Raw genomic sequence first — 27,174 nt, forward strand, 5'->3', positions numbered from 1 at the left:
GGCCTGATCTTAGCCCCACTAACTGTGTTCTTTGTCTTCGCATGAAGAAGAGGACCCAGATTTTCAGAGAGGCTCATTGTGAGAAGATTTTTGGAGCCGTCCGGTTCCTCGGCATCGACGTCGAGCATCGCACTGGCATCGAGAGCATCGGTAAGCATAGCTACTCTTAGACACTTAGACGCTGGGAGAAGTGAAGCATCAAGTGGGGCTCCACCTGCCTTGAGGCCTCCTGTTGTGCAAGGCCCCCGGAACTGTCCATCATCAGACCTGACCTGACGGCGACATGTGTATTCGACGTCGTCCTCAGCAGCACCAAAGAACCTCTGTGAAAATCTTCAGGCAAAGGCCAAGAAGCATTGTCGTTGGTCAACCTCGACGTATGGTGCTTGGAGCTCCTGGGCTTCGAAGGAGTTGGCACCCAAGAAGCATTGTCGCTGGGAGGACCGCTCCGCCTCCATACAAGAAGTGCCAATGTGCCAGTCTCTCAACAGCCAAACACCTGCTCCTGCATCGATACCAGTAGTTCTGCAACCTGCGCCTGAACTGGCACCCCGGCCCTTCCCGGTGTCAGCCCTCGATGAGCACATCTGGGCCTTGCTCCCTGAGCTGCTAGATGACTTCATTCAACGGGTTGCATCGGCTTCGGGAGTGCTTGCACCTATCTTGCCTACTGTTGTGGCCCCTCATGGCCCTCAGCCTGTGGCATAACCTCTGACACCAATGCTGCATGCGACTCTGGTGTCAACTGCCACCCAAGCCATCACTCCCTTGATGTTTGTGGAGAAAGCTTCAACAGAGTTGAGGTGAGAACAGACTTCTCAATGCCATTCTTGAGCACATGGTTCCTCCACATCAAGGCAGGTTCGGTCTCCTATGGAATTCCCTCTGAACCATCCCCTCCACCTGAAAGGAGAAAGTCTACTCCGGAGAGCCTTTCATTCCATTCTTTTGTTAAGGAAATGGCTGATGCTATTCCCTTTCCTTTGGAAGTGGAGCAGAAGCCAAGGGCCAAGTTGCTCAAAGTCCTGGACTATACGTCTCCTCCTAGGGATGCTGTGACTGTCCCTCTCCATGAAGTACTCCATGAAGTCCTTGTTAGGAATTGGGCGTCCCATCTGTCGGTTCTGGTCATATCCAAAAAGATCAACACTCAGTATCATATCCACAGTGCACTTAGTTTTGATAAGCCTCATTTGCCTCACAATTCCATGGTGGTGGAATCTGCTCTCAAAAGAGCCAGGAGTTCCAGGGACTATGCCTCGGCACCCCAAGGTAGAGAAGCTAGAACCCTGGATTCTATTGGGAGGAAGATGTACCAGGCTTCATTGCTCATCTCCCGAATACAATCATACCAGCTCTTCACAAGCATCCACTTGCAAATCTCGGTGCACAAGTGACTCGGCCTGCTCCCTCCAGAGCAGGCTGAGTTACTTCGCCAGTTGGTTAAGCATAAGAGTAACCATGCTACTAAGGAGCACATTCTATATATGCCGCTTAGATTTCTGCGTAGAATATGCACATAATTGATGTAACAAACCAATCAGCGTTTTTAACAGCACGTAACAAGCAATAATGATTGGCAGTTATCACAATTTGTGCATGGAAATCGCTAAGCATATTCTATAAAGAACTGTGCCTAAATTGTAAAGCGCACAGTTCAAAATAAATACGGTAGTTTAAAAGGGGCGTGTTTATGTGCGTTTTGTGGGCATTCCAAAATTTCCACAGGTAATTATAGAATATGGCTTAGTGTGCCTAAATCTACGTGTGTGGATTTACACCAGGGTTTTATTGACATAAATGGGCACGCGTAGGTTTAGGTGCTACAGTATTGACTAAGCATCCTATATAATAAAAAGCACCGCCAACGTTCTGAAACTGAGAAAGTGAAACCTTGAAGCATTCGTGCTCCTGCTGTATCCATCTCCTGAAATGACGTCACGTACTTCCGAGTTCGTAAAGACCAATCACTGGAAGGGAATGCTGCAGAGTTGCCGGCCAACGGAACGCGACGTCACGCGCATGAGGGTGTCGTCGTCCCTCCCATCCTCCCTCCCTCCCTTCCAGTTCCAGGCCCCCTACCTCCAAATTTTAAAAATCAACTTTACTTACGAAGTCGGGTTTACGGCATCCGACAGCAGCAGCGGTAACAGGCATGCAGGCTCGACCCTTCTCTCTCTCTCAGCTCTGGTCCCGCCCTTGCGGAAACAGGAAATGAGGGCGGGACCAGAGCTGAGAGAGAGAGAAGGGCCGAGCCTGCACGCCTGTTACTGCTGCTGCCGGCCGCTGTAAACCCAACTTCGTAAGTGAAGATGACTTTTAAAATTTGGAGGTAGGGGGTCTGGAACTGGAAGGGAGGGACAACGACACCCTCATGCGTGTGACGTCGTGTTACAAGGGGGGGGACCCTGGAACTGGGAGAGAGGGGTGAACCTTAAACTCAGAGGGAGGGAGGGGGGAACCTGAAACTTGGTCCCCTGAAACTCGGAGGGAGGGAGGGAGGGGGGGGGAACCTGAAACTCGGTCCCCTGGAACTCGGAGGGAGGGAGGGGGGACACTGGAACTGGGAGGAAGGGAGGGAGGGGGGACCATGGCACACACTCTCATTCTCACACACACACTCTCTCACAGACACAGTCGTACCCAGTCTCACTCTCTCTCTGTCACACACACACACTCGCACATTCACTCTCTCTCTCACACACAGTCACTCTCACACACACACTCTCAAACATACACACTCCGAGGAAAACCTTGCTATCGCCCATTTCATTTGTGTCAGAAACGGGCCTTTTTACTAGTATTCTATGAACTGCACCTAAATCTTATTGAAAACGCCAAGTTCCATGCAGATATTTTAGGCATCATATATAGAATCTGGTCCTTAGTGTTTCATTTACTTGCTGTCTTCTAGTGGTTCATATGAAAAGTTTCCAATGTTTTAGTACCCATACATCAATGCTGAAGAAACCTGATACCTTCACATGGACAACAGCAATATCGTAAGCCTTTGACTAACTACAAGGAGCGTTTACATTGCCTGCTTTTCTGGTTCACCCTAACCTTATGCAGCTGTTTATTGTAGAGGCAGATATTTCAGATGTGTTCATCTACTATTTCAGATGTGTTCATGCACTTCTGAAAAAAATACCCTCATAGCAAATTGTAGCTATCCAAGTCATTTTCAAGGAATGGAAACACTATCTCAAGGAAATAATTGACTTGGTACAGGTGCTCATGGATCACAGAAACCTAGAATATCTCTATTCAGCCAAGGAATCAAAGATTGGGCTATGCTATGCATAGGAGGGAGAGGAGGGGCCCAGTCAATAGGCTGTGCATTCATGGGCCACTGCTGGCCATTTCCCTGCACTAATCATTTCTGTAGAATGCAGAAAAAAAACAGCAGATTCCAAAGTAAAGTTCTCATAAGAAATAACTTTATTAACAAGAGTGCCTGACATGGTCCACATGTTGCCCACTGTTGGACTGTCTCTGGAGTATAGCAATTACAAGAGGATCAAAGAAGATCTAAAAAAAAAGTAGCAGATCCCCTCCACAATATAGTAACAGCACAGTTGTGTAGACAAACACAAACCATTGTGTGCAAGAAATTCTAGAAGAACTTTACTCTGGGATCTACTATTTTTTCTGCATTGCACACTATTTGCGGATCAGAAGAGCCTCTCTTGTTTTACTGACCCCTAATCATTTCTGTTCCTTTGCCTGTTGGAAGAGGGAAATGGTGAAACTAGTGGTATGCAACATGTATAATACATTAAATTGGCCCTGCAGTCTGAGAAAATGATGATATAAATCTTTCTGTAAATTGTCTAGTTTAAAAAATAATTTTTTTCACAGGATTCTTTACTTTCAGACTAGTCTACACTGATTGAAATTCACCAGTGGTTCATGTTGCATCCTTTTGCCCCTCCTAATATCCAGCATTCTCATTCCTAACCCACTCCTGATCTAATCTCTCCTGCCTGCCTGCCTGTCTGCTTGCTTCCTTTGGCCCTTCTGAGTCTGTTGCATTCTGCTGCTTCTCTTGGCCCTGTGGTTCTCTTGTTCCCGTGGCCCTCTAGTTCCCTGACTCCCACTGACAGTTACAGTCTTCATGTCTGCCAGAGTCTCCATAGTGGGCTGTGTAAGCATGAGATTGATTTGTATGTATTACTTCCATTTTATGCAAATAGATCTTATGCATATTCATTGTGGAAATCTTGAAAACCTGACTGGGTTGTTGCCTTGGAGGACCATGGTTGTCCAACTCTGTCCTATATGTATTATATAGAGAGATCATGTTTTCACAGGTGCAAATATGTGCTCTAATCCCTCAAACAGCACTAAGTCTTAAAAGAGTTTTAGAAAACTGCCTCCAAAATTTGCTAAAATACCTATACATTTGATTCAGTTTAGAGTGACTATTGGGCTCATTTTCAAAAGAGAAAAACATCCAAAAAGTGGCATGTCTGCATTTGGATGTTTTTCTCACAAAAACGTCCAAATCGGCATTTTCAAAACCTACTTTTAGACGTTTTTCTCTGAAGTCCACCAGAAGTGTGTCCAAATATAAAGGGGGACTGCCAGGGGCCTGTTCAGGGCAGAACGTGGGCGTTCCTAAGACTTAGACATTTTTCAACCATAATGGAAGAAAACAAAAACGTCCAGGACTAAAATTAGACATTTTGAGCTAGACCTGTGTTTATTACGTTATACGTGAGTCGCTTGTTTACTCTTTCCAAAAGGTGCCCTAAATAACCAGATGACCTCCCCGTATTCCCCCAGTGGTCACTAACCCCCTCCCACCCCCAAAAAATGTGATGAAAAACATTACTTACCAACCTCTATGTCAGCCTCAAATGTTATACTCAGGTCCATTAGAACAGCATGCAGGTCCCTGGAGTAGTCTAGTGTTGGGTGCAGTGCACTCCGGACAGGTGGACCCAAGCCGTTACACTTGTGGAGGAACCCACTGTACCCACATATGGGTGCCCCTTTCACCTGTAAGGGCTATGGTAGTGGTGTACAGTTGGGGGTAGTGGGGTTTTTGGGGGCTCAGCACACAAGGTAAGGGAGTAATGGTGAGATGTGTACCTGTGAGCATTTTATGAAGTCCACTGCAGTGCCCCTTACGGTGCTCTATTGCTGTCCTGGGATCTCAGGGGGACTAGTCTACTAAAAATGCTGGCGGCTCCTACATCCCAACGGCTTGATTTTATGCATTTTACACTTGGACGTTTTTGGGGGGGGGGATTTTCGAAAATGGACCAAAAAACAAAATGTCCAAATCACAAAACGTTGTTTGGAACAATATTTTTAAAAACAAAAGATAGGCGTTTTTCTTTTTTGAAAATGACCTTCTTTCCTATTCAGATTTTGGACGTTTTTTGCAAAGCGTCCAAAGTTAGACTTAGACATCATATCGAAAATGGCCCTCCACAGATACAAAACTTTGACTGGGAAACTGGGCATCTAAATGGCAGATGATGTTTAACGTGAGCAAGTGTCAAGTGATGCATGTGGGAAAGAGGAACCCAAATTATAGCTGTGTAATGCAAGGTTCCACATTAGGAGTTGCCGACCAGGAAAGGGATCTAGGCGTCATCGTTGATGATACGTTAAAACCCACTGCTCAGTGTGCGGTTGCAGCTAAGAAAGCAAATAGAATGTTAAGTATTATTAGGAAAGGAATGGAAAACAAAAATTAAGACGTTATAATGCCTTTGTATCGCTCCATGGTGCGACCGTACCTCGAATATTGTGTTCTGGTCACCGTATCTCAAAAAAGATATAGTGGAATTAGAAAAAGTACAGAGAAGGGTGACGAAAATGATAAAGGGGATGGGACGACTTCCCTATGAGGACAGGCTAAGGCAACTAGGGCTCCTCGGCTTGGAGAAAAAACGGCTGAGAGGAGATATGATAGAGATCTATAAAATAATGCGGAACGGGTAGACGTGAATCACTTGTTTACTCTTTCTAAAAATACTAAGACTAGGGGGTACGCAATGAAGCTACAAAGTAGTAAATTTAAAACGAATCAGAGAGAATGTTTCTTTACTCAACATGTAGTTAAACTCTGGAATTCGTAGTAAAGGCATTTAGCTTAGCAGAGTTTAAAAAAGGTTTGGGTGGCTTGCTAAAGGAAAAGTCCATAGACCATTATTAAAATAGACTTGGGGAAAATCCAGTTCTTATTTCTAGGATAAGCAGCATAAAATCTATTTTACTGTTTTGGGATCCTGCCAGGTACTTGTGACCTGGATTGTCCACAGTTGGAAACAGGATGCTGGGCTTGATGGATCTTTGGTCTGTTCCAGTATGGCAATACTTACGTACTTATGAAGTTGCATTTGCCATTTTTGGAAAAATAGTCTGGTTTCAAATAATATAAAAGGAATTTGCCATCTTATTTTCACATAGTATGAGTATGTGAAAGGTGAAAATAGTAGTTAACAATAACAGACAAATCTTCCTTTACATCAGGTTGTTATTTATGTTGTCATCTTCTATACCATTAACTCATAAAATCTACCCACAAAAGATATTCTTCCAGATGCCAAATAATAGCTAAACAATTAGGTATGCAGCTCAATCATATGCAAATAACACAAAGTTTGTATGTAAGAACATAAGAAGAGCCATACTGGGTCAGACCAAAATCTATCCCAGTATTCTGCTACCAACAGTGGCCAATCCAGGTCACAAGTACCTGGCAGAAACCCAAACAGTAGCAACATTCCATGCTACCAATCCCAGGGCAAGCAGTGGCTTCCTTATGTGTATCTCAATAGCAGACTATGGACTTTTCCTCCAGGAAGTTGTCCAAACCATTTTAAAATCCAGATCGCTGTTACCACTTTCTCCGGCAACAAGTTCCGGAGCTTAACTATTCATTGACTAAAAAAATATTTCCTCTTATTTTTTTTTAAGTGTTTGACTTTTTTATGATTAATTTTTATTTACTGATTGCTGTACCTACATATAGGGAATGTGTTTATGCAGGCACCTAAAATAAAGACTTGTCCTTCATGTGGATGAAATAGACAAGGAAAGGGGAAAGAAGAGAAAAAAAATAAAATAAGACTGAGAGATCCAGTTACATGTATAACTTATAGAGTACTTACTGTAAGTTACACATATGCCTGACACATTTAGGCATTAACACACCAGATCTATGGCTGGTGTAACCGTGGGCACTCATATTGTTTTCCCTTAATGTTCTATATCAGAACCTTGATGCCCAGGTTCTATCATCCAACTCTGCATTCTTGTAGAATTGCCGCCTTAAATGTTAACCTTCTTTTCTACATTATGTTTTTTATGATCCATATTTGGCAGCCTTCTCTGTTTCTTATGGTAACATCTTCCAACTGTTTAGGGTCCCATTCCTCTATTCTTCTCCATAATAAAATTGCCAATTCTTCTGCCTTGCTCTTTAGCTATTCCTCTTACTTTTCTGGCCATGATTTTCGCCTAATGGCCTGCTTTTTTCCTTGTAGTCTCCCTTCCTCTTCCTTTTTATCCTGTCCCTATTTTTACTTTTTTCTGTTTTTGTGAATTTTAGGTTACTATGGCCTCATTAAAGGAATTGGACCAAAGACTGTTTGAAACTTACATTGAATTAAAAGCAGACCCTATAGTTGGATCTTTAGAACCTGGTATCTATGCTGGATATTTTGACTGGAAGGATTGTCTTTCTCCAACAGGTAAATTGTAAATTTTATTCTATAATTCTTGATGGGACTGAAATCTCATTTAAAAGTTAATTTTTTTTTTAAGTTTCATAGATTTTAAAATTCTAAGAAAGTTAAAAAAAAATTGTGAGGGTGACTGTGAAACCTTGCAGAGATTTTTCAGGGGGCATTCTACCAGTCTCACGCTATGGTACACTACAAGGAAGTTAAACCACTCCAGCATCCAAATTGCTCCTATTGGTATGCAGGGCCCTATTGGGCATTATCAGTGGTAACTTACCTGATACATTGGAGCTCACCCATATCCCTTTGGTTTACAAGTCCAAAAAGCAGTCCAGCTTCAGGGCTAGCTATCTGATGGCCTGTTCAGGAGCTCATTGCCAATCTACTGTAGTGACTACCACCAGTGGGTACTCCAACACCTAGTCTGGTCAGGCCTTGGCTGGTCAATCTCAACCGCCCACGACCCGCTCCCTATCAGTTTTGCCCAAACACAGCTTAGCAGTCCACCATGAGCTCCATCTTATTATTTGTTATTTATTTATTTATTGCATTTGTATCCCACATTTTCCCACCTATTTGCAGGCTCAGTGTGGCTTACATAGTTTTGTTAACATTGTCATTCCAGGATATCAGATACAGTTAGTATTGTGCAGAGATTAAGTAAGGGAAGAGAGAAGAACGAAGGGAGTGATTAGGGTAGTTATAGAAGGTGGTTTTCATAACTGAGTGGGTTGGTGAGGTGGATTAGTGAGGTTATCGGTTCTCATTGTAGGCTTTGTTGAAGAAATATGTCTTCAGAGATTTGCGGAAGATAGTTGTTTTGTCGATTGTTTTCAGGTCTGTAGGTAGTGCATTGCATAACTGCGTGCTCATGTAAGAGAAGGTAGTGGCATGCATCAGCTTGTATTTTAATCCTTTACAACTGGGGAAGTGCAGGTTGAGAAATTTGCGGGATGATCTTGTGGCGTTTCTGGGAGGTAGGTCCACGGGGTTTAGCATGTAGATTGGGGCTTCAGCGTGAATGAGTTTGTGTACAATCGTGCAGATCTTGAACGCAATGCGTTCCTTAAGTGGGAGCCAGTGAAGTTTCTCTCTTAAGGGTTTTGCACTTTCATATTTAGTTTTTCCAAATATGAGTCTGGCAGCAGTATTTTGGGCAGTTTGGAGTTTTTTGATAGTCTGTTCTTTACAGACTTGTGTTTTTAGTGCTTTCAATTCTTCGTTAAAGCACAAGATTGAGATTTTCTATGTGAGGTTCTGGTTTGAAGTGGCGCTATATTGTCTAGTATTGTTCTTCATCTGTTATCCCATTCTTGAAGAAATTGGGGTGAGTCTGTAGGTGTTGTCCATTCGTCGGTGTAGAATTGTTGCCAGAATATTTTGCCTCTCGTAGTACAGGTTTGTCGTTTTTGTTTTTGTTGTGTCTTTTTTGTTCTCCAGTAGAGGGAAAGGTTTGCACTGTAGTGATCGGACCATGGCCTGGCTGTCCATTTTGTGTGTATTAGTGTGAGATTTGGTTCTGATGAGAATTTGTGGGTGATGATGTCTAGTGTATGTCCTTTGTTAAGGGTGGGTTGTGTGTTTGGCCAGTGGAGCTCCCATAGTTGGAGGAAGTCTTTGCATTCGCGTACATTGCTTGAGTTAGTGTCCTCAAGGTGAAGGTTGATGTCTCCTGCTATGAGAAGGTTCTGGGTGGAAACACAAGTATTCAATATGAAATCCAGAAAGTGCGTTTGTGAGTCTTGCCAATTGCCCAGGGGTCTGTAAAATAAGATTAGGTTTAGGTGATCACGTAGGTTGGAGTGGTTGATTCTAACTGAGGCTATTTCGAGTTGGGGGAGAATAGATTCTGCTGTTGTTGTGACTATGAGTTGAGATTTATAAATTATTGCTATGCCTCCTCCACTTTTTCCTTCTCTTGTCCAGTAGGTAATTTTGTATACTGGAGGACAGAGCTCTAAGATTATTGGATCTTTGGGGTCATGGATCCAAGTTTTGCTGATAAGTAGGAAGTCTAGATGGTCAGCTGTAATCCAGTCGGTTAGTATCGTGGTTTTTATTGACTGCCGATCTGGCATTGTTGTATCCTATTTGTATTTGTTGGTGGTGGTCAGTTGGGTTTGAAGTAGTGATAATTTTTATCAGTTGTCTGTTTTCTTGATGTATACGTTTATGTCCTTTCATTTCTTTCTGTTGCCGGTGACTGTGGCTAGTAGGTTTTTCGTGCCATTGTTTAATTTTTTGGATTTGTTGTGTATGGGTTGTGTGGGTGGTTTGTGAGTTGTGGGAGTACTGTTGTCTATTAGGGGTTGTGACTCCTGAACCTGCCACCTATGTCAACGCTAGATCAGTAGGAAACAAGACTCTTATAATCAAAGACCTCTTTTCAATCCTCTGACCTGGGCTTCCTATTCATATCTGAATCCTGGCTTACAGAAGTGGAAAGCCCACTTCTTCCCCACCTACTACCCCCTGGCTTTAATATTCTGCACTCCTCTTGACAGGGTAAAAAAGGGAGCAATCTTTCACTTATTTACAAGAGCTTCTTTCATATCACCCTAGCCACCTCTTATCTGTCTCTAGAACTGGAATACATGCTGTTCAAACTAGACAATGACTCTACTGACACATTGGGAAGAATAATCCAAATCATAGTTACCTGATACTAGGGTACATCTTAGGAGTCAGTACTCAAGAAAAAGATCTAGGTGTCATTGTACATTGAAAGGTTCTGCTCTGTGTGTGACAACGGCCAAAAAGCAAGCAGGATGCTAGGAATTATTAGGAAAGGGATGCAAAATAAGACCAAGAATATTATAATGCCTCTATCACTCTATGGTGCAACCTCACCTTGAATATTGCATTCATTTATGGTTGCCGTATCTCAAAAAAGATATAGTGGAATTAGAAAATATTCTAAAAAGAGTGACCAAAATAATAAAGGGGAGGAACTCCTCCCATTTGAGGAAAGGCTAAAGAGATTAGGGCTCTTAATCTTGGAAAAGGCAGCTGAGGATATGGTTGAGGTCTGTAAAATCCTCAGTGGTGTAGAAGGAGGTAGAAGGGAATTGATTTTTCACTCTTTCAAAAAATACAAAGATCAGGAGAGACTCGAAATAACATGGAAATACTTTTAAAACAAATAGGAGGAAATATATTTTTTCACTCAAAGAATAGCTAAGCTCTGAAACTCACTGCCGGATGATGTGGTAACAGCGGTTAGCATATCTGGGTTTTAAAAAGGTTTGTACAAGTTCCTGGAGGAATAGTCCATATGGACATGGGGGAAGCCACTACTTGCCTCATTATTGATATCATGGAATGTTACTACTAATTGGGTTTCTGCCAGGTACTTGTGATCTGGATTGGCCACTGATGGAAGCAGGATACTGGGGTAGATGGACCATTGGTCTGACCCCTTATGGCTATTCTTATGTTTTTACTTCCATGAAATAGAGGCAGTGCTGATTAACATAGTTACATAGTAAATGTCAGCAGATAAAGACCGGTATGGTCCATCCAGTCTGCCCAATAATGTCTCCAGAGTTGTATCTGGCACTCTATGCATGTTCCACTTCTTCATGATTAAACACTGGAATCATAAACAGGAGAGTCAGCAACTTGCCTTGCCAACCTTATATGGAATTTATATGATGCAGTCTTGGAATGTACCTTTGCTTTCAACGTTAAGAATATCTTCCCCTACTGCTAACTAGCATCGTGTATTTGCTAATATCAATTTTATTATTCTAACCCATCCTCAGAGATACGCAGCACCTGCAATCATAGTATATACGTCAAAAGAAATTAAGTATGTACATATCAATTAATTGAAACACTCCACAGCACCAAAATAACAATAAACTGGTGGGCACAAATAGATCACAAGCAAAATCCTTGAACATAAATAGTATACAGGGCAAACACCCACAAGTCAACTATAATTTCAAAAGGTTTAAAGCATGCTCAGTTTATTTTGACCTCAGCAGTGCAACTCACACGGATTTAAGTTTTACTGAGGAGAATTATGCACTTAAATCATCACAGGTATATTTTTTGTCTTCATTTTTTTAATCATTCAAAAACTATTTTCGTAAAATATTGTAATCATCTGCTTTAAAGAAGAAGTTGGCTAGGGGATACTGTTCCGACATGATTCATATTTCTCAAATGCTGTCTTAAGGAACCCTCTGCAAAGCAAGTACATTTTAGAGATGCATTCATAAACTTCAGAAATGCAAAACAAAACGCTGGCGTTTCAATTGCAAAACAACTTATGTAGCCAAACCCAACCATCTCTGTTCACTCCATAGTCAAGATGGTTGTGGCGTCTTAAGGAAGCTTGTGAATATACTCCATATCTCATCAGCTGATTCATCAGACAGACAATCAGAATCTCAGATTCAAACAAGTGACATCCATTCAAGTTCAGCATTTAATCCCTTAGGTGTAACTGAGTCTAAATGGTGCTGCTCTTTAAAATTTAAGCGCTGTTCTGTTTTGCCACCCTCCCACCTTTCAATCACTTGATCAATGACACACCATTTAAAATCAATTATCAAATGTCCTTTCTCCAGCCAGTGTTGAACCAAAGGGGCCTGTAGGTTTTCTGTATTAATTTGAGATTTAGGTTCTTTAAAACGAAGTTTAACTGAACATCTACTACACCCAACATAATTTAATCCACAAGGACAAGAAATTACATAGACTACATTGTTGCTGTGACAGGTAGTATCAGATCAAGAAAAAAAATCATTATTCAGTGCGTTAAGTCAACAACAGAGTTTTAAATTTTATTCCTGACAAGATCTGCAGCCAGTGAAGTTCTGCCAACATGGAAGAGATTCTCTCATGATGTGATTTACCCAATAATACTCTAACAGCAACATTTTGGACCAGCTGCAGCCAATTAATTCACAACTTCGGCAAGCTCAAAAATACTACATTACAATAGTCAAGTGAGAATAATACAGTGGACACCATAGCAGAGGTCATTGCTTTAAATGTCAAATATGGTTTCAAACCTCTAATCCATTGTAACCTCCCATACACAGACTTTACCACATATTGAATATGTGTGTAGAAATCGAACCTGAGTAAAATCCAAATCCAGAGGTTTCTCACTTTTTCGTGGGCAAATGAGATCTTGTCCTTCTACACACAACTCTACTGGTAAAAAAATAATCTCCATCCCTATTAATTCTCAACATTTCAGTCTTACAACCAATCCATTGCATTTGAACCAACGTTCAGGACAAATATATTCCACGTATTAGAAAAAAGGGAAAAAAGACTAAACGTCAGCCGGCGTGGCTAAACAGTAAGATAAAGGAAATCATTAGAGCCAAAAAACAATCCTTCAGAAAGTGGAGAAGAGAACCAACTGAAAGTAACAGGATAGATCATAAGGAATGCCAAGCCAAATGCAAAGCGGAGATAAGGAGGGCAAAAAAGGACTTTGAGAAGAAATTAGCGTTGGAAGCAAAAATACATAGTAAAAACTTTTTTAGATACATTAAAAGCAGGAAACCGGCCAAAGAGTCGGTTGGGCCGCTGGACGAAAATGGTGTTAAAGGGGCGATCAAGGAGGACAAAGCCGTAGCGGAGAAATTAAATGAATTCTTTGCTTCGGTCTTCACCGAGGAGGATTTGGGGGGGACACCGGTGCCGGAAAGAATATTTGAAGCGGGGGCGTCGGAGAAACTAAACAAATTCTCTGTAACCTTGGAGGATGTAATGGGTCAGTTCAGCAAGCTGAAGAGTAGTAAATCACCGGGACCTGATGGTATTCATCCCAGAGTATTAATAGAACTAAAAAATGAACTTGCGGAGCTACTGTTAGAAATATGCAATCTGTCCCTAAAATCGAGTGTAATACCGGAAGACTGGAGGGTAGCCAATGTTACTCCGATTTTTAAGAAAGGTTCCAGAGGAGATCCGGGAAATTATAGACCGGTGAGTCTGACGTCGGTGCCGGGCAAGATGGTGGAGGCTATTATTAAGAATAAAATTGCAGAGCATATACAAAAACATGGACTGATGAGACAAAGTCAGCACGGATTTAGTGAAGGGAAGTCTTGCCTCACCAATCTAATGCATTTTTTTGAGGGGGTAAGCAAACATGTGGACAATGGGGAGCCGGTTGATATTGTATATCTGGATTTTCAGAAGGCGTTTGACAAAGTGCCGCATGAAAGACTCCTGAAGAAATTGCAGAGTCATGGAATCGGAGGTAGGGTATTATTATGGATTAAGAACTGGTTGAAAGATAGGAAGCAGAGAGTAGGATTGCGTGGCCAGTATTCTCAGTGGAGGAGGGTAGTTAGTGGGGTCCCGCAGGGGTCTGTGCTGGGTCCGTTGCTTTTTAATGTATTTATAAATGACCTAGAGATGGGAATAACTAGTGAGGTAATTAAATTCGCCGATGACACAAAATTATTCAGGGTCGTCAAGTCGCAGGAGGAATGTGAACGATTACAGGAGGACCTTGCGAGACTGGGAGAATGGGCGTGCAAGTGGCAGATGAAGTTCAATGTTGACAAGTGCAAAGTGATGCATGTGGGTAAGAGGAACCCGAATTATAGCTACGTCTTGCAAGGTTCCGCGTTAGGAGTTACGGATCAAGAAAGGGATCTGGGTGTCGTCGTCGATGATACGCTGAAACCTTCTGCTCAGTGTGCTGCTGCGGCTAGGAAAGCGAATAGAATGTTGGGTGTTATTAGGAAGGGTATGGAGTCCAGGTGTGCGGATGTTATAATGCCGTTGTATCGCTCCATGGTGCGACCGCACCTGGAGTATTGTGTTCAGTACTGGTCTCCGTATCTCAAAAAAGATATAGTAGAATTGGAAAAGGTACAGCGAAGGGCGACGAAAATGATAGTGGGGATGGGACGACTTTCCTATGAAGAGAGGCTGAGAAGGCTAGGGCTTTTCAGCTTGGAGAAGAGACGGCTGAGGGGAGATATGATAGAAGTGTATAAAATAATGAGTGGAATGGATCGGGTGGATGTGAAGCGACTGTTCACGCTATCCAAAAATACTAGGACTAGAGGGCATGAGTTGAAGCTACAGTGTGGTAAATTTAAAACGAATCGGAGAAAATTTTTCTTCACCCAACGTGTAATTAGACTCTGGAATTCATTGCCGGAGAACGTGGTACGGGCGGTTAGCTTGACGGAGTTTAAAAAGGGGTTAGATAGATTCCTAAAGGACAAGTCCATAGACCGCTATTAAATGGACTGGAAAAATTCCTCATTTTTAGGTATAACTTGTCTGGAATGTTTTTACGTTTGGGGAGCGTGCCAGGTGCCCTTGACCTGGATTGGCCACTGTCGGTGACAGGATGCTGGGCTAGATGGACCTTTGGTCTTTCCCAGTATGGCACTACTTATGTACTTATGTACTTATGTTCCAACCCTCTATCGATCTGTTCTAATTTATTCCTAAACAAATCCTTACTAGGAATGATTAACTGTATGTCATCACTATAAATATAACTTTCCCATCCAACTGTCTAATGATCCCACCAAGGGGTTATAAAAAATTATTAAAAGGCTCTGAAACCCAGCCTTCTGCAGATAACATCAGAGAGAGAGAGAGTCCAACACAGCCCCTACAAAGGAGCACCCTCAAAAAGAGACAGCATGTAGCACTTCCTGCTTCTGCGTTTACTTTAATATAGCACTCTGCACTTGAAAAGATATTTAGAGCTATGAGTAAAATTTCTCTTGTTTGTGAAGAACTTAGCTCTGGGGTCTTTTGTTTTTGTTTTGTTTTTGTTACATTTGTACCATTCGGTTTCCCACATAGCAGGTTCAATGCGGCTTACATATTATATACAGGTACTTATTTGTACCTGGAGCAATGGAGGGTTAAGTGACTTGCCCAGAGTCACAAGGAGCTGCCTGTGCCTTCAGTGGGAATCGAACCCATTTCCCTAGGACCAAAGTCTACCATGCTAACCACTAGGCCACTCCTCCACTTTTGGTTGTGAAGAACTTAGCTCTGGGGTCTTCTGCTGCTAGCAGGACCATTCAGCTCCCCAGCCTTGTCCCACCTGCAGGGGACATCAGAGAGAGAGAGGCTATTGCCACTCCTACGAAGGGGTAAGCCCTTAGGCTGACACCAAAAGATACATCAAAGGGACTGTTCCTTTGTGTGGTCCTGTGTGACATTGTGTGGCCTGTAGTTATCCCGAGATGGAATTTTTGAGAGTACAATAAAAATATATGTTGGTCTAAGGGATATGATTGTGTGGGGGTAAATGTACCAAGAATTGTGGGAAAATGGGTTTATAGGAGTGGAAGGGGATGGATGGTTAAATAGGAATAGGTCAAGAAGGCTTAGACATATTTTAACATAGTAGATGATGGCAGATAAACACCTGTACGGTCCATCCAGTCTGGCCAAGATAAACTCATTGTATGTGATACTCTATATGTATACCTGTCCTTGATTTGTCCTTGCCATTTTGAAATTTATAGTATAACTAGCCGTTGAGCCCGTTAAAACGGGCTATTGGGCCGCCGCTGCCCCCTCCCCCCGAGGTCGCCGCTGGCCCCCTCCCCCCCCCCCGAGTTTGCCGCTGCCGGTACCCGCCCCCCCCCCCCCCCAAGTCGCCGCCGGCCTGTCTCTTCACTATTCAACTTACATCTCCGAAGCAGGCAGATCAGCTGAGCTCCCGTCGGCCTTCCTTCTCTGCCTGTGTCCTGCCCTCGTGTGACATAACGTCGGCAAGGACGGGACACAGACAGGGAAGGAAGGCCAACGGCAGCTCAGCTGATCTGCCTGCTCCGGAGATGTAAGTTGAATAGCGAAGAGACGGGCCGGGTGGAGGGGTGGCGGCAGCGGCGACTCCGGGGGGGTACCAGTGGCGGCGACCTCGGGGGGGGAGGGGGAGCGGTGGCGAACTCGACGGTTCCCTCCCCTTCGCGCAGTTTCCCTCTCTGTCCCGCCCCCCGTCATCACGTATTGATGCGGGGGCGGGTCAGAGAGGGAAGTCTACTGCGCATTTGCGAGTGAGTACGGTCACTCGCCGTTTATATGTTTGATACTCCTGTAATTATTGGGAATAGAAAGAGGAGGGAGGGAGGGATTTGATGAGGATAAGAACGTTAATCTTTGTTTGAAACATACTCTTTATGCACCATATGGGCAGAGTTTTGTTAGGGTGGAGGAGAAGTTAATGTTATACAGTGAGTTATTTTATAAGCATTCCTATGTGTGGAATGGCATATCCGTTAAGAAAAGAGAATGTTAATTATTTTTGCTAGAGGCGTGGAGAGGGAGTGGTTAGAGAAGGCCTACAATCTAGACATGGACTTCCTATCTCTGAAGGGGAATTCACATTGTTCTGAAAAAATCTAGATGTCAGCATTTACACTGCTCCAAGGCACGAATAAGTACCTGTTTGAAAGAGCAGCTGTAAAGGCTTAGGTTTGCTCCCTCCTTCCCCAGCAAGCATCCCTTCTGACATCGAATCCCCACCCAAGCACGCCAAGGTAGCCAATGACTTCCCACCCCCTGACAGCTGATCCCATCTGAAGAACTGTTTCACCCATACCCCCTGATGGCTCACTGACAAACCCCCCCTTCCGCCCATCCTATCCCATCCCATCATTGGCTTTGCTGGGAGTTCTGGTGTATAGTAGGAGCTGAAGCAATTCTTGCTTCTTTTGCAGAGAATTTTTGTGGAGAGTTGTTTCTGTGAAAGTATTAAAGGTGAAATACCCTTGAGGATAGGGTGCTGGAATGGAATGATGGTGTACAGGAGGCTGTTTCAAAAAATAGCTCCAATGAGAAAAATGTTAGTATGGCAAGAAGGAAGGGCTTTGGTTCCTTGCTGTGCTGAGGACTTACGTAGATTAAAAGTACAGTGTTGACAATTAGAAAAGAAATGGTGAAAGAGTAAGGATGAGAGGGATTGAAAAGTGGAGGGAAATGATTGGAAGGTATACTAAAGATATTACGAGTGCACAAAGAGAACATTTTCTACAAGTAAAGTAGCTGGAGGACAGTCAGAATATTTTGTTTTCAGGTTGAGAGAATTGAGAATTAAAACATCATCAATTTACTCACTATTTGCAAGATTCTTTGAGGACCAGAAGAGAAAGATCTGCCTGGAGTTTGAACAGTTGGAACCGCTTTAATACATTTTATGCTAATTGTTATATAGTATTGAAATCAATATAAAATCATGGGTCATGGATTTGAGTACAGCCAAAGAGGTTTATATTTATTATGTATATGTACTTTTCTCTGTCCCTTGTAGGCTCACAATCTGTGGGGGTAAAATTTTGGGTACCTGGGGCTATGGAGGGGTAATTGACTCGCCCAGAGTCACAAGGAGCTGCAGTGGGAATTGAACTCAGTTCCCCAGGTTCTCAGCCCATTACACTAATCATTAGGCTACTGATATAAAGAAGGATGAGTTGGTTGGGTTGGCGAAGGGTAGGGTCGTTGGGAAATAATATCAGGTTCTAGTATTGAGACATTAGAAAGTGATTTTGGAAGTTGGAGAACTTGAACATAGGTTAGTAGATGTAGTTGTCAGTATTAGGCCCATTTTTGTGATTTAGATTCCTGTTCACCACATGAATTTCTCACTACAGAAGGGATGTTTCCCTAACTTGTTGAAGGAAATGATTATATAACCAGTGCTTAAAAAAAAAAAAATTAAACCCTGAGTTGATGGAGAGCTACAGACCAGTATCAAAAGTACCTTATCTTAGGAAGCTATTTGAGACTGTGATGGCTACTCAGTTGCAGGAATATATTGCTGATAATGGGGATTCTGGATGATTATCATTCAAGCTCTCGCAGAACCCATATCGCAGAGAGAGTATTAGTAGCAGTACTGGATGATGTTTACAAAGGCTTCCATCAAAATGAGGGTGTAGCCTTGATTTTGCAAGAAATACCATCATTCTTTGATAATAGAGACCAGTGATGGCGAACCTATGGCACGCGTGCCAGAGAGGGCACACAGAGCCCTCTCCCTTGGCACGCGCGCTGTCGCCATCGCTGGTCTGCCCACTCTCCCTCCCGTGGGACCAGAGCTTGAGAGACAGGAAAGGCCGAAGGCGCGTTGAGTGAAGAACACGCGCTTCGCTGCCGACGCACGCCGCCTTAACCCCGACTCCGAGGACGGTACGCTTTTTAAATTTTAGGAGGAGGGGGGTTCCTGGTGCTGGGAGGGAGGGAGGACGGGCGGGCGGCCCGATGCTTGTTGGGTTAGAGGGAGGGCGGGAGGCCGGCCTGGTGCTGTCTGTGTGCTGCTGGGTAGGAGGGAGACCTGATGGTGGGTGCTGGGTGGGAGGGAAGCCTGGTGGTGGGTGCTGGGAGGGAGGCCTGATGGTGGGTGCTGGGAGGGAGGGAGGTGGAGGGAGGCCTGATGGTGGGTGCTGGGTGGGAGGGAGGCCTGATGGTGGGTGCTCGGTGGGAGGGAAGCCTGATGGTGGGTGCTGGGTGGGAGGGAGGCCTGGTGCTGGGTGCTGCCAGGTGCTGGGAGGGAGGGCAGGGGGGAGAGGAGGGTGGCTGGACATTTGTGGCTGGAGGGGAGAGGAGGGTTGCTGGACATTTGTGGCTGGAGGGGAGAGGAGGGTTGCTGGACATGGATGGGAGGGCAAAAAATGAAGAAGAAAGGAGGAAAGTAAAGAAATAAATGGAAAGGAAGCCCTGGAAACGGAGTTAAGAGAACAGATAGAGAGCAGCAGAATCAGCAACTAGAACCAATATGGATAGAAAAACAAAATCACCAGACAACAAAGGTAGGAAAAATCATTTTATTTTCATTTTAGTGTTTGGAATATGTCGAATTTGAGAATTTACATCTGCTGTCTTATTTTGCACTGGGTATACTGGAGCTGTAACAGCTTACAGAAATGATTTATAATGGAAGAAAATCATGTTATTTTTTTTCTCCTATACTAGTATAATATTTTCAATGATGTCTGTTTATATGCGCCATGGCTGGTGTAAGGGGTGTGGCTATCATAGGGGTGGAGTCATATGTGGTGACCCCACCCATAATGAGTACCGGCACTTTGCGATAAATAATTCGATTTTGGGTTGCTGTTTGGGCACTCGGTCTCTGAAAGGTTCGCCATCACTGATATAGACCATAGATTTATTATTGGATTGCTTACAAAAAGTGAGAATGCAGGGAAACGTTTTATAATGGTTTTCTTCCCTTTTTAGGGTTGCTGACAACAGGGTAAGGTGGAATCAGGAGTGTCCCGGGAATAGATTAAGGGGTGTGGTGTTCTGCAGGGCTGTCCCTGTATCTATTTAAAATATATATGCATTGGCATATGTGACTGACAGGGCTGAGAACTTATGTGCATGATGTGCAGATTTTGCAGCCTGTTGGGGTTTAGGAACAAAAGGTGTTACAGTGATTTCAGGGGTATTGAAGGAAATTAGTAATTGGTTCTGGTCTTACAGGTTGAATATTAATATGGTAAAGATGAGGATTGTAGGTATATGACTTGAAGATGATCAGCATGATCCCTTTTGAGGATACAGGTGTGAGGATTAAACCTGTGATGCAGGTTCTGGGCATTTGAATTAATTTAACATTGAAATTTTAAGAACAAATTTTGAGGATGGTTTAGATGATTTTGGTGGCTGAGAGGCATTAAACAGTTGAAAGTATTTTTAATTTACGAGGTTTGTGGACTGTGAACCAAACATGTTTACTGTCTTGGTTAAATTATTGTGATTCGGTCTATGTAGGAATGACTCAGATAACCTTGTACTATCTTAGTTGGGACAAAATTCTGTAGCTAGGATTATTGTGGGCTTAAGTAGGAATTATCATATTATCCAATGTTAAGGCAGTTGCACCAGCTCCTGGTACAGTTTAGTTCTGATTTACACGCGCCAGGGCCGTTTTTACTGCAGCAGGTAAAAAAGCACCCAGCACACATAGCCATTCAGTAAGAGAACTCTTACCGCATGGCCGTGTGCCAGGGAACCCTTACCACCACCCATTGAGGTGGCAATAAGGGCTCCCACACTAATCTGGCGGTAACCAGGCTTCGCACAGCGAGGCCCGATTACTGCCAGGTTATCGCTGCACAAGCCATTTCTGGTGGGGAGGGGTTTTCCCCCAGAAATGGCACGCGCTCGGGCCAGTGGTAGTCCCGGAACAGCGAGCTGTAAGCCCACATTGTGCTTACCGCCACTCTGTAAAAGTGCCCCTGTAAAAAACTAATTCTACATTTTAGCGTGCTGTAATGTTACTGTTTTGTCATGTATTTAGAAAAGTGGATTATGGAGATAAGCCACCTTAAAATAAAAAGCAACCTCATAAAGCATAAAAAGTGGGATTATGGCAATTCTAACATGGGAGCAGTTGTGTGTCATAGTTGATTAGGTTTGCTTCCTGTTTTGAATTTGAAATTTTTCTTCACCTCATTTTACTTATATCATGATGTTCATTTCCTACCGTGTTCCGTTTATAGTACTAGCTGTGTTATTCCATTTACTCTTTAAGGTCTTGCTGTCTTTCAGTTACCATGTCATTTTCTGTAGCAGCTCCATCCAGTTTATATTCATTTAAAGGTTTGATCTCAAAACTGTACACTGTATTCCAAATGAGGTCTCACCAGAGATGTATTGTGTTTCCTTTCTCTATGCATCCATGCATATTTCTGGCTTTTGCTTTCTTAAAATTATCAGATATAATCACCGTCAGGTTACACCCCATTGCTGTGAACAGAAGAACTTCACCCCATACTGTGCAGCTTCTTGGACTTTTCCAACCCAAATGCATGATCATATATTTTTTAGCATTAAATCTTAGCTAGCAAAGCTCTGGACTTTGCTAGATCCTTAATCATATTTTCCACACCTTCTAGGGTGTCTTACCTCATTTTGTTGTCATCCACAAACAATACTAGATTAAGGGTTCACACTAATATGCATGTTTCACACTAGTAGTAGCCCCACTTTTCCCCCCACAGTGGAGAATGGGGGAATTTTTTAAAAATGTTTTTCTCATTTTTTATTTAGTTATATTGTGATCTCCATGCTCTTTTTAGTCAGGTCTACATGTGTAATATTGGGTGAATCACTTTTGTTCATACCTTCCTGTCAGCTCCTTAGAAGTAAATTCTTGTATTCGAAAAAGATGGTCTCTGATTAGCTTCACTTTAACCACAAGTTTCTTTTAGCCTACAAATTCTTATCATTTGAAATTAAGTTGTGTCTATAATAACAGATATTACCTATGTCCTTGATTTGTCTTGTAGTCATTTGCTAATTAAATTGCATAATAAAGGCAATGTATTAATCTCTTATTAGCAGAATAATCCTCCCACGGTAGCCCAGGCAGACAAATATGCCAAATGCATAGATTTAGAATGATGAAATTCAGGGGTCAATATTTAAGCATTGCTGTGGAGCTGATACACCAAACCACAAAACTCTAATGCTGACGCCTCTATTTTTCTACTGCCTGACTCTGATTCTAACTCCAACTCCTACTGATATTAGGCTTTAAATGCTTTGTTCTGGATCTAAAGTACTGGTAAATTATATTTACCAGTACTTTAGAGACTGGGGGGATTGGACGTCCAAATGGCAGATGAAGTTCAACGTTGACAAGTGCAAAGTGATGCACGTGGGAAGGAGGAACCCAAATTATGGCTATATCATGCAAGGTTCCGCTTTAGGAGTTACAGACCAAGAAAGGGATCTTGGAGTCATCGTGGATAGGACGTTGAAATCTTCCACTCAATGTGCTGCGGCGGCCAAGAAGGCAAACAGAATGTTGAGTATTATTAGAAAAGGGATGGAAAACAAGCATGAGGATGTTATAATGCCGTTATATCGCTCCATGGTGCGACCGCACCTGGAGTATTGTGTTCAGTTCTGGTCACCTCATCTCAAAAAAGATATAAAGGAATTGGAGAAAGTGCAGAGAAGGGCGATGGAAATGATAAAAGGGATGGGACGACTACCTTATGAGGAGAGGATAAGAAGGCTAGGCATAGGCGCCCGGTATAAGAGGCTTCCTCCCCAGCCGGCAGCCACAAGTTCTCAACAAACAGAAGCAGGATGGATCAGCAGTTTCTCCGTCTTTATTCTTCTCCGTTTTCCTCCTCCAACCAGTCCCGACTCCTCTCTCTTTATTTGCAGTGCTGCCTGCACCCCGTTTCTCTTTTCACTGTCCTGCGTGCCTCAGTCACTTTAGCCTTCAGGACTGGGCTGCTGCCGGCATGATCAAGTCCTGATGAGTGTTCCCGAGTCCCGCCTTAATCGCTACAGTAGCGAATAGTGATCGTCGATTCACGCTGATCATCTGCCTTCAGCACCTCAGCCAGTCAGCCTTCCCTACGAGGGCTCCCGTCATGATGCAATTTCCTGTTCCGCAAAGTCAGGAACGTGCGGGCGGGGCCGTCACTGAGTAGGGAAGGCAAGGCTGGCGAAGAGTTCCCACTTCCTTCGTTGATAGAAGACCATAATAAATTCAAAAGAAATTGTGGCACGCAGCGTTCAGAAGAGGTAGGTGCACTGCTGACTCTGAGGCAGGTTTTAAGTCAAAATAAAAAATGAATATTTTGTTTCATGCAGATCTCAGCCCATTTAGTTATGTTTAGACAAAAGAGTCTCTTTTGTTTAAACATAACTAAATGGGCTATAAGCCCCTAATGCAGTCCATTGGTTTTCTTTTATTTTGTTTGTGATAATAACTTACAGTATACTGTGCCAAAATTGAAACTTGAAAACTTATCAATATCAATCTATCTCTATCTGGTCGTTAATGAAAGGAGTTCATTGTTGTGAATACTATCCACCCAGTGTGGCTGTCTGAGCTTGAATACTAGTGTACCCAGACCTAAATTGTGGCACGCCGCACTTGGATTTCAGGAGAGGTGCTGACTCTGAGGCAGGTTTTATATTATAAGTCAATAGAAATCAAACAAAATAAAACATGGAGAAGAAAATAAGATGATACCTTTTTTATTGGACATAACTTAATACATTTCTTGATTAGCTTTCGAAGGTTGCCCTTCTTCGTCTCTATTATATTATAAGTCAAAATAAAATAATAAATATTTTGTTTCATGCAGATCTCTTTTGTTTAAAAATAACTAAATGGGCTATAAGCCCCTAATGCAGTCCATTGGTTTTCTTATATTTTGTTTGTGATGATTTATACTGTGCCAAAATTGAAATTTGAAAACTCTTATCTCTATCTGGTCGTTAATAAAAGGAACTCATTGTGAATACTATCCACCCTAAAAGGATGTTTTGTGGCTGTACATGAGAATTGTGATATGATCCCTTGTTTCATATTGTTGACGGTCTGTGATGTTGTCCGTATGGGTGGCATATTGGTGTATTAGGGTCTGCCCAGTGTAATATTTATGGTACAATAAGGTTCTGAGTGTGTTTTTGCACAATTTGTGCATAGTGTTTTGCAGTTGAGCGATTGTGGTTAGTATATGCTTTGAGCAACCACTTTTTTGACATATGATACATATCTAATATCTACATTTAATAAAAGGTGTTAATTGTGACTTTTATTTTTACTTATTTTTTTCTGTGTGTTGTCAGAGAATTATGGATGTAAGCCCCACCCCTAACCCCAAGCCCCTCCCCAAACAGTTGGGCCACCAACCGCCTATGAGGCTAGGACTCTTTATCCTGGAGAAAAGGTGGCTGAGGGGTGATATGATAGAGGTCTACAAAATTTTGAGTGGGGTAGAGCGGACAGATGTGAAGCGTTTGTTTACGCTTTCTAACACTAATAGAACTAGGGGACACAAGGTGAAATTAGAATGTGGTAGGTTTAAAACAAATTGGAGAAAGTTTTTCTTTACTCAGAGCATGGTTAGACTCTGGAACTCATTGCCGGAGAAGGTAGTGACGGCAGCTGGCCTTGCTGAGTTTAAAGGGGGTCTGGACAGATTCCTGAAGGAAAAGTCCATTGATCGTTATTAAATGTTGGGATTTTGCCAGGTTCTTGGGGCCTGGATTGGCCGCTGTCGGAGACGGAGTGCTGGGCTTGATGGACCTTTGGTCTTTTCCCAGCGTGGTAGTGCTTATGTACTTATGTACTTATGTTATCCAAGACAAAGTATATAAATAAATATAACATGATACATTTACCATATGTTATAATTAGTGCTGCACGTTTAATGTGTTAAAATTTTAACTTACATTATTCTTGCCCTGCTACCTGTCTCTCTCTCTGTCTCTCCCTTTGTCCTCTTCTTTCATCTTTCTGCTCCTCTCCTGCTTCTGCTTCACTGCCACCATGCTTCCTCCCACATGCACTAGTATCTCCCTCCCCCTCCCAGCTTGACTTTACTGTCTGCAGCAGCAAGGAGGTGTGCAGCACTAGACACGCTGCTTTTCTCGAGCCGGGAGCTCCCGCCTCCTCTGACAGAACTTCCTGCTTCCTGTCGGCGGGGCACTACAGTGGGGGCTGGCTCGAGAGAAGCAGCATGCAACTAGTGCTACAGACAGTAAAGGCAAGCAGGAAGGGTTGGGGAGTGTCCAGATGCTTGAGTGCAGGGAGAGAGGAGAGGCAGGAAAAGATGCTGGGGCCCGCGAGAGAAAACTGAGAGACTGTGGGGTGGGTGGTGAATATAAAGTGAAACACAGAGGCATTCCAATGACAGTCTCACAGGAATAAGGAGGGGTAGGTTAGGTGAGAAACAGGGAGAGCTGGGTAGATGAGAGACAGAGAGAGACATGTGGCAGATAAGAGAGTGACAAAGCAGTAGAATTATATGGTTTATAGTGGGATAGATAGCCCAGATCTTTAAGTCCTGTCTGGTGGGTGTCAAAATATTTCATCATTCTGATGTTTGTCAATATTTGATTATTTCCGATCTGAAGAAGGGTTACCTTTGAAAGCTAATCAAAAGATGTATTAAGTTAGTCCAATGAAAAAGGTATCATCTTACTTTCTTTTCTGTGTTTTGATTTATTTCTATTTATTACATTTTCAGTTTAGTAATTGAAATATGTCAGTTTTGTGCATTTACATCTGCAGTCTATATTTTGCACTGTACAGAAGGAAATGTGAGAGGGACCCTGTATGCGATTAATCGTGCGAATAACAATTTAATCGATGTACAGTCCTAATTATAATTTACTGACACCGACGTCAATCAAAATTGGTTCCGACCCCGATCCCTCAGTCCTATATTCAGGGGGTCAATATTCAAAGGAGTTTAACTGAGCAGAAGAAGCTCCTGCTCGGTTAAACCTCACTCAGCTGACCAACCGCCAATATTTAGTGGCCCTTAACCAAGTAGCTGAATATCAGCTCTAATCCCCCATTTGCTAAGTGACTAGGTTAGGGCAGTCTGGGAACGGAGTTTAGGTGGAGCCACTACTTAGTTGGTTAGCAATAATATTCAGTCCCCTAACCAGCTACCTGGCTAAATATGTGGATAAAGTTAGGACAGTAAAGGCAAGGGTGTGGGGGGGTGAGTTCCAAGGATTTTTAGACCATTGACCGACTGTAACCTTAGTCAACTATGTCCTCTGACTATGAAAATTTATTATTGATTTCATTTATTAGGACTCTTCAAATCACCTGCCCAAAAGAGCATTTAGGGCTTCTTTTATGATTCTCACAGGGCAAATGAGAGGAAGCCCATAGGAATTGAATGGGCTTTCTCTCATTTGCTGCACTGAGAATCGGTAGCTAAGCTTTTTAAAAGAAGACCTCAATCTCACTCGACATTAGGACCTGCTCTGGAGGAAATCTTTCTGTCTTGCAGGACATAGTACTCAGGGCAGGATTTACATATAAGATAGACAAGTTATGGCTTAGAGCTTCATATTACAAGGGGCCTCATGCTTTTCTAGTATAGAAAACTAAAATTTATTTCCTACTTAAATGGTAGGGGAAGGGGTTCTTAAATGTTACAGTTTAGGAACCACAGTAGGAACAACTTATCACCATCAAATAAATACTACAGGCTATTAAATTGCTAATTCTAATAAAGCACTAAGAATGGACAAATATCCCATGGAATTTTATAAAGCTTTCAAGTCCACCCTTGTTCCTCTTATGTTAGATCTTTTCCATTCCTTACAAGTGGATCCAGTTGCTTCACGTACTTTTGCTGAAGCAATGATTGTCATCTTTCCTAAACCCTATTGGGACCTATTGGACACTAAAAACTACAGACCAATTTCTAACAATAGAGACACCCATAGGAATATACTGGGTGTCTCTATAATTAGTGCACGCTCATTTTTAGCGCATGCTAAAAGCTTAGCATACCTACAGCATGGCTCAGTAAACATGGCCCTTAGAGTGGGAAGGAGTATTTTTTGAATTGCAAGTAATTGAATCAGCACTTCCGAACTGCAAGTAACTGAATTGGATTCTGTTTTAATTTATGATGATTTTAATATGTATTTTCTTAGCTTTTTGTTTGTTGCAACTTGGCTTGGGGCTTTCTTTGGGGGGGGGGGTTTAGTTTGAATGATATTG

General features: G+C 42.7%; 1 protein-coding gene across 1 annotated transcript in view; it reads left to right on the forward strand.

Moving 5' to 3' along the window:
- Nucleotides 1-27,174, forward strand: part of EXOC2 (exocyst complex component 2) — a 300,400-nt gene that overhangs the window by 213,463 nt on the left and 59,763 nt on the right. Inside the window, exon 23 of the mRNA XM_030210951.1 lies at nt 7,571-7,712. Coding sequence (XP_030066811.1) covers nt 7,571-7,712 — 142 coding nt within the window. The remainder of the gene's footprint in view (nt 1-7,570; nt 7,713-27,174) is intronic.

Source organism: Microcaecilia unicolor, chromosome 1 (genome assembly GCF_901765095.1).
Source record: "Microcaecilia unicolor chromosome 1, aMicUni1.1, whole genome shotgun sequence".
NCBI classification, from domain to species: Eukaryota; Metazoa; Chordata; class Amphibia; order Gymnophiona; family Siphonopidae; genus Microcaecilia; species Microcaecilia unicolor.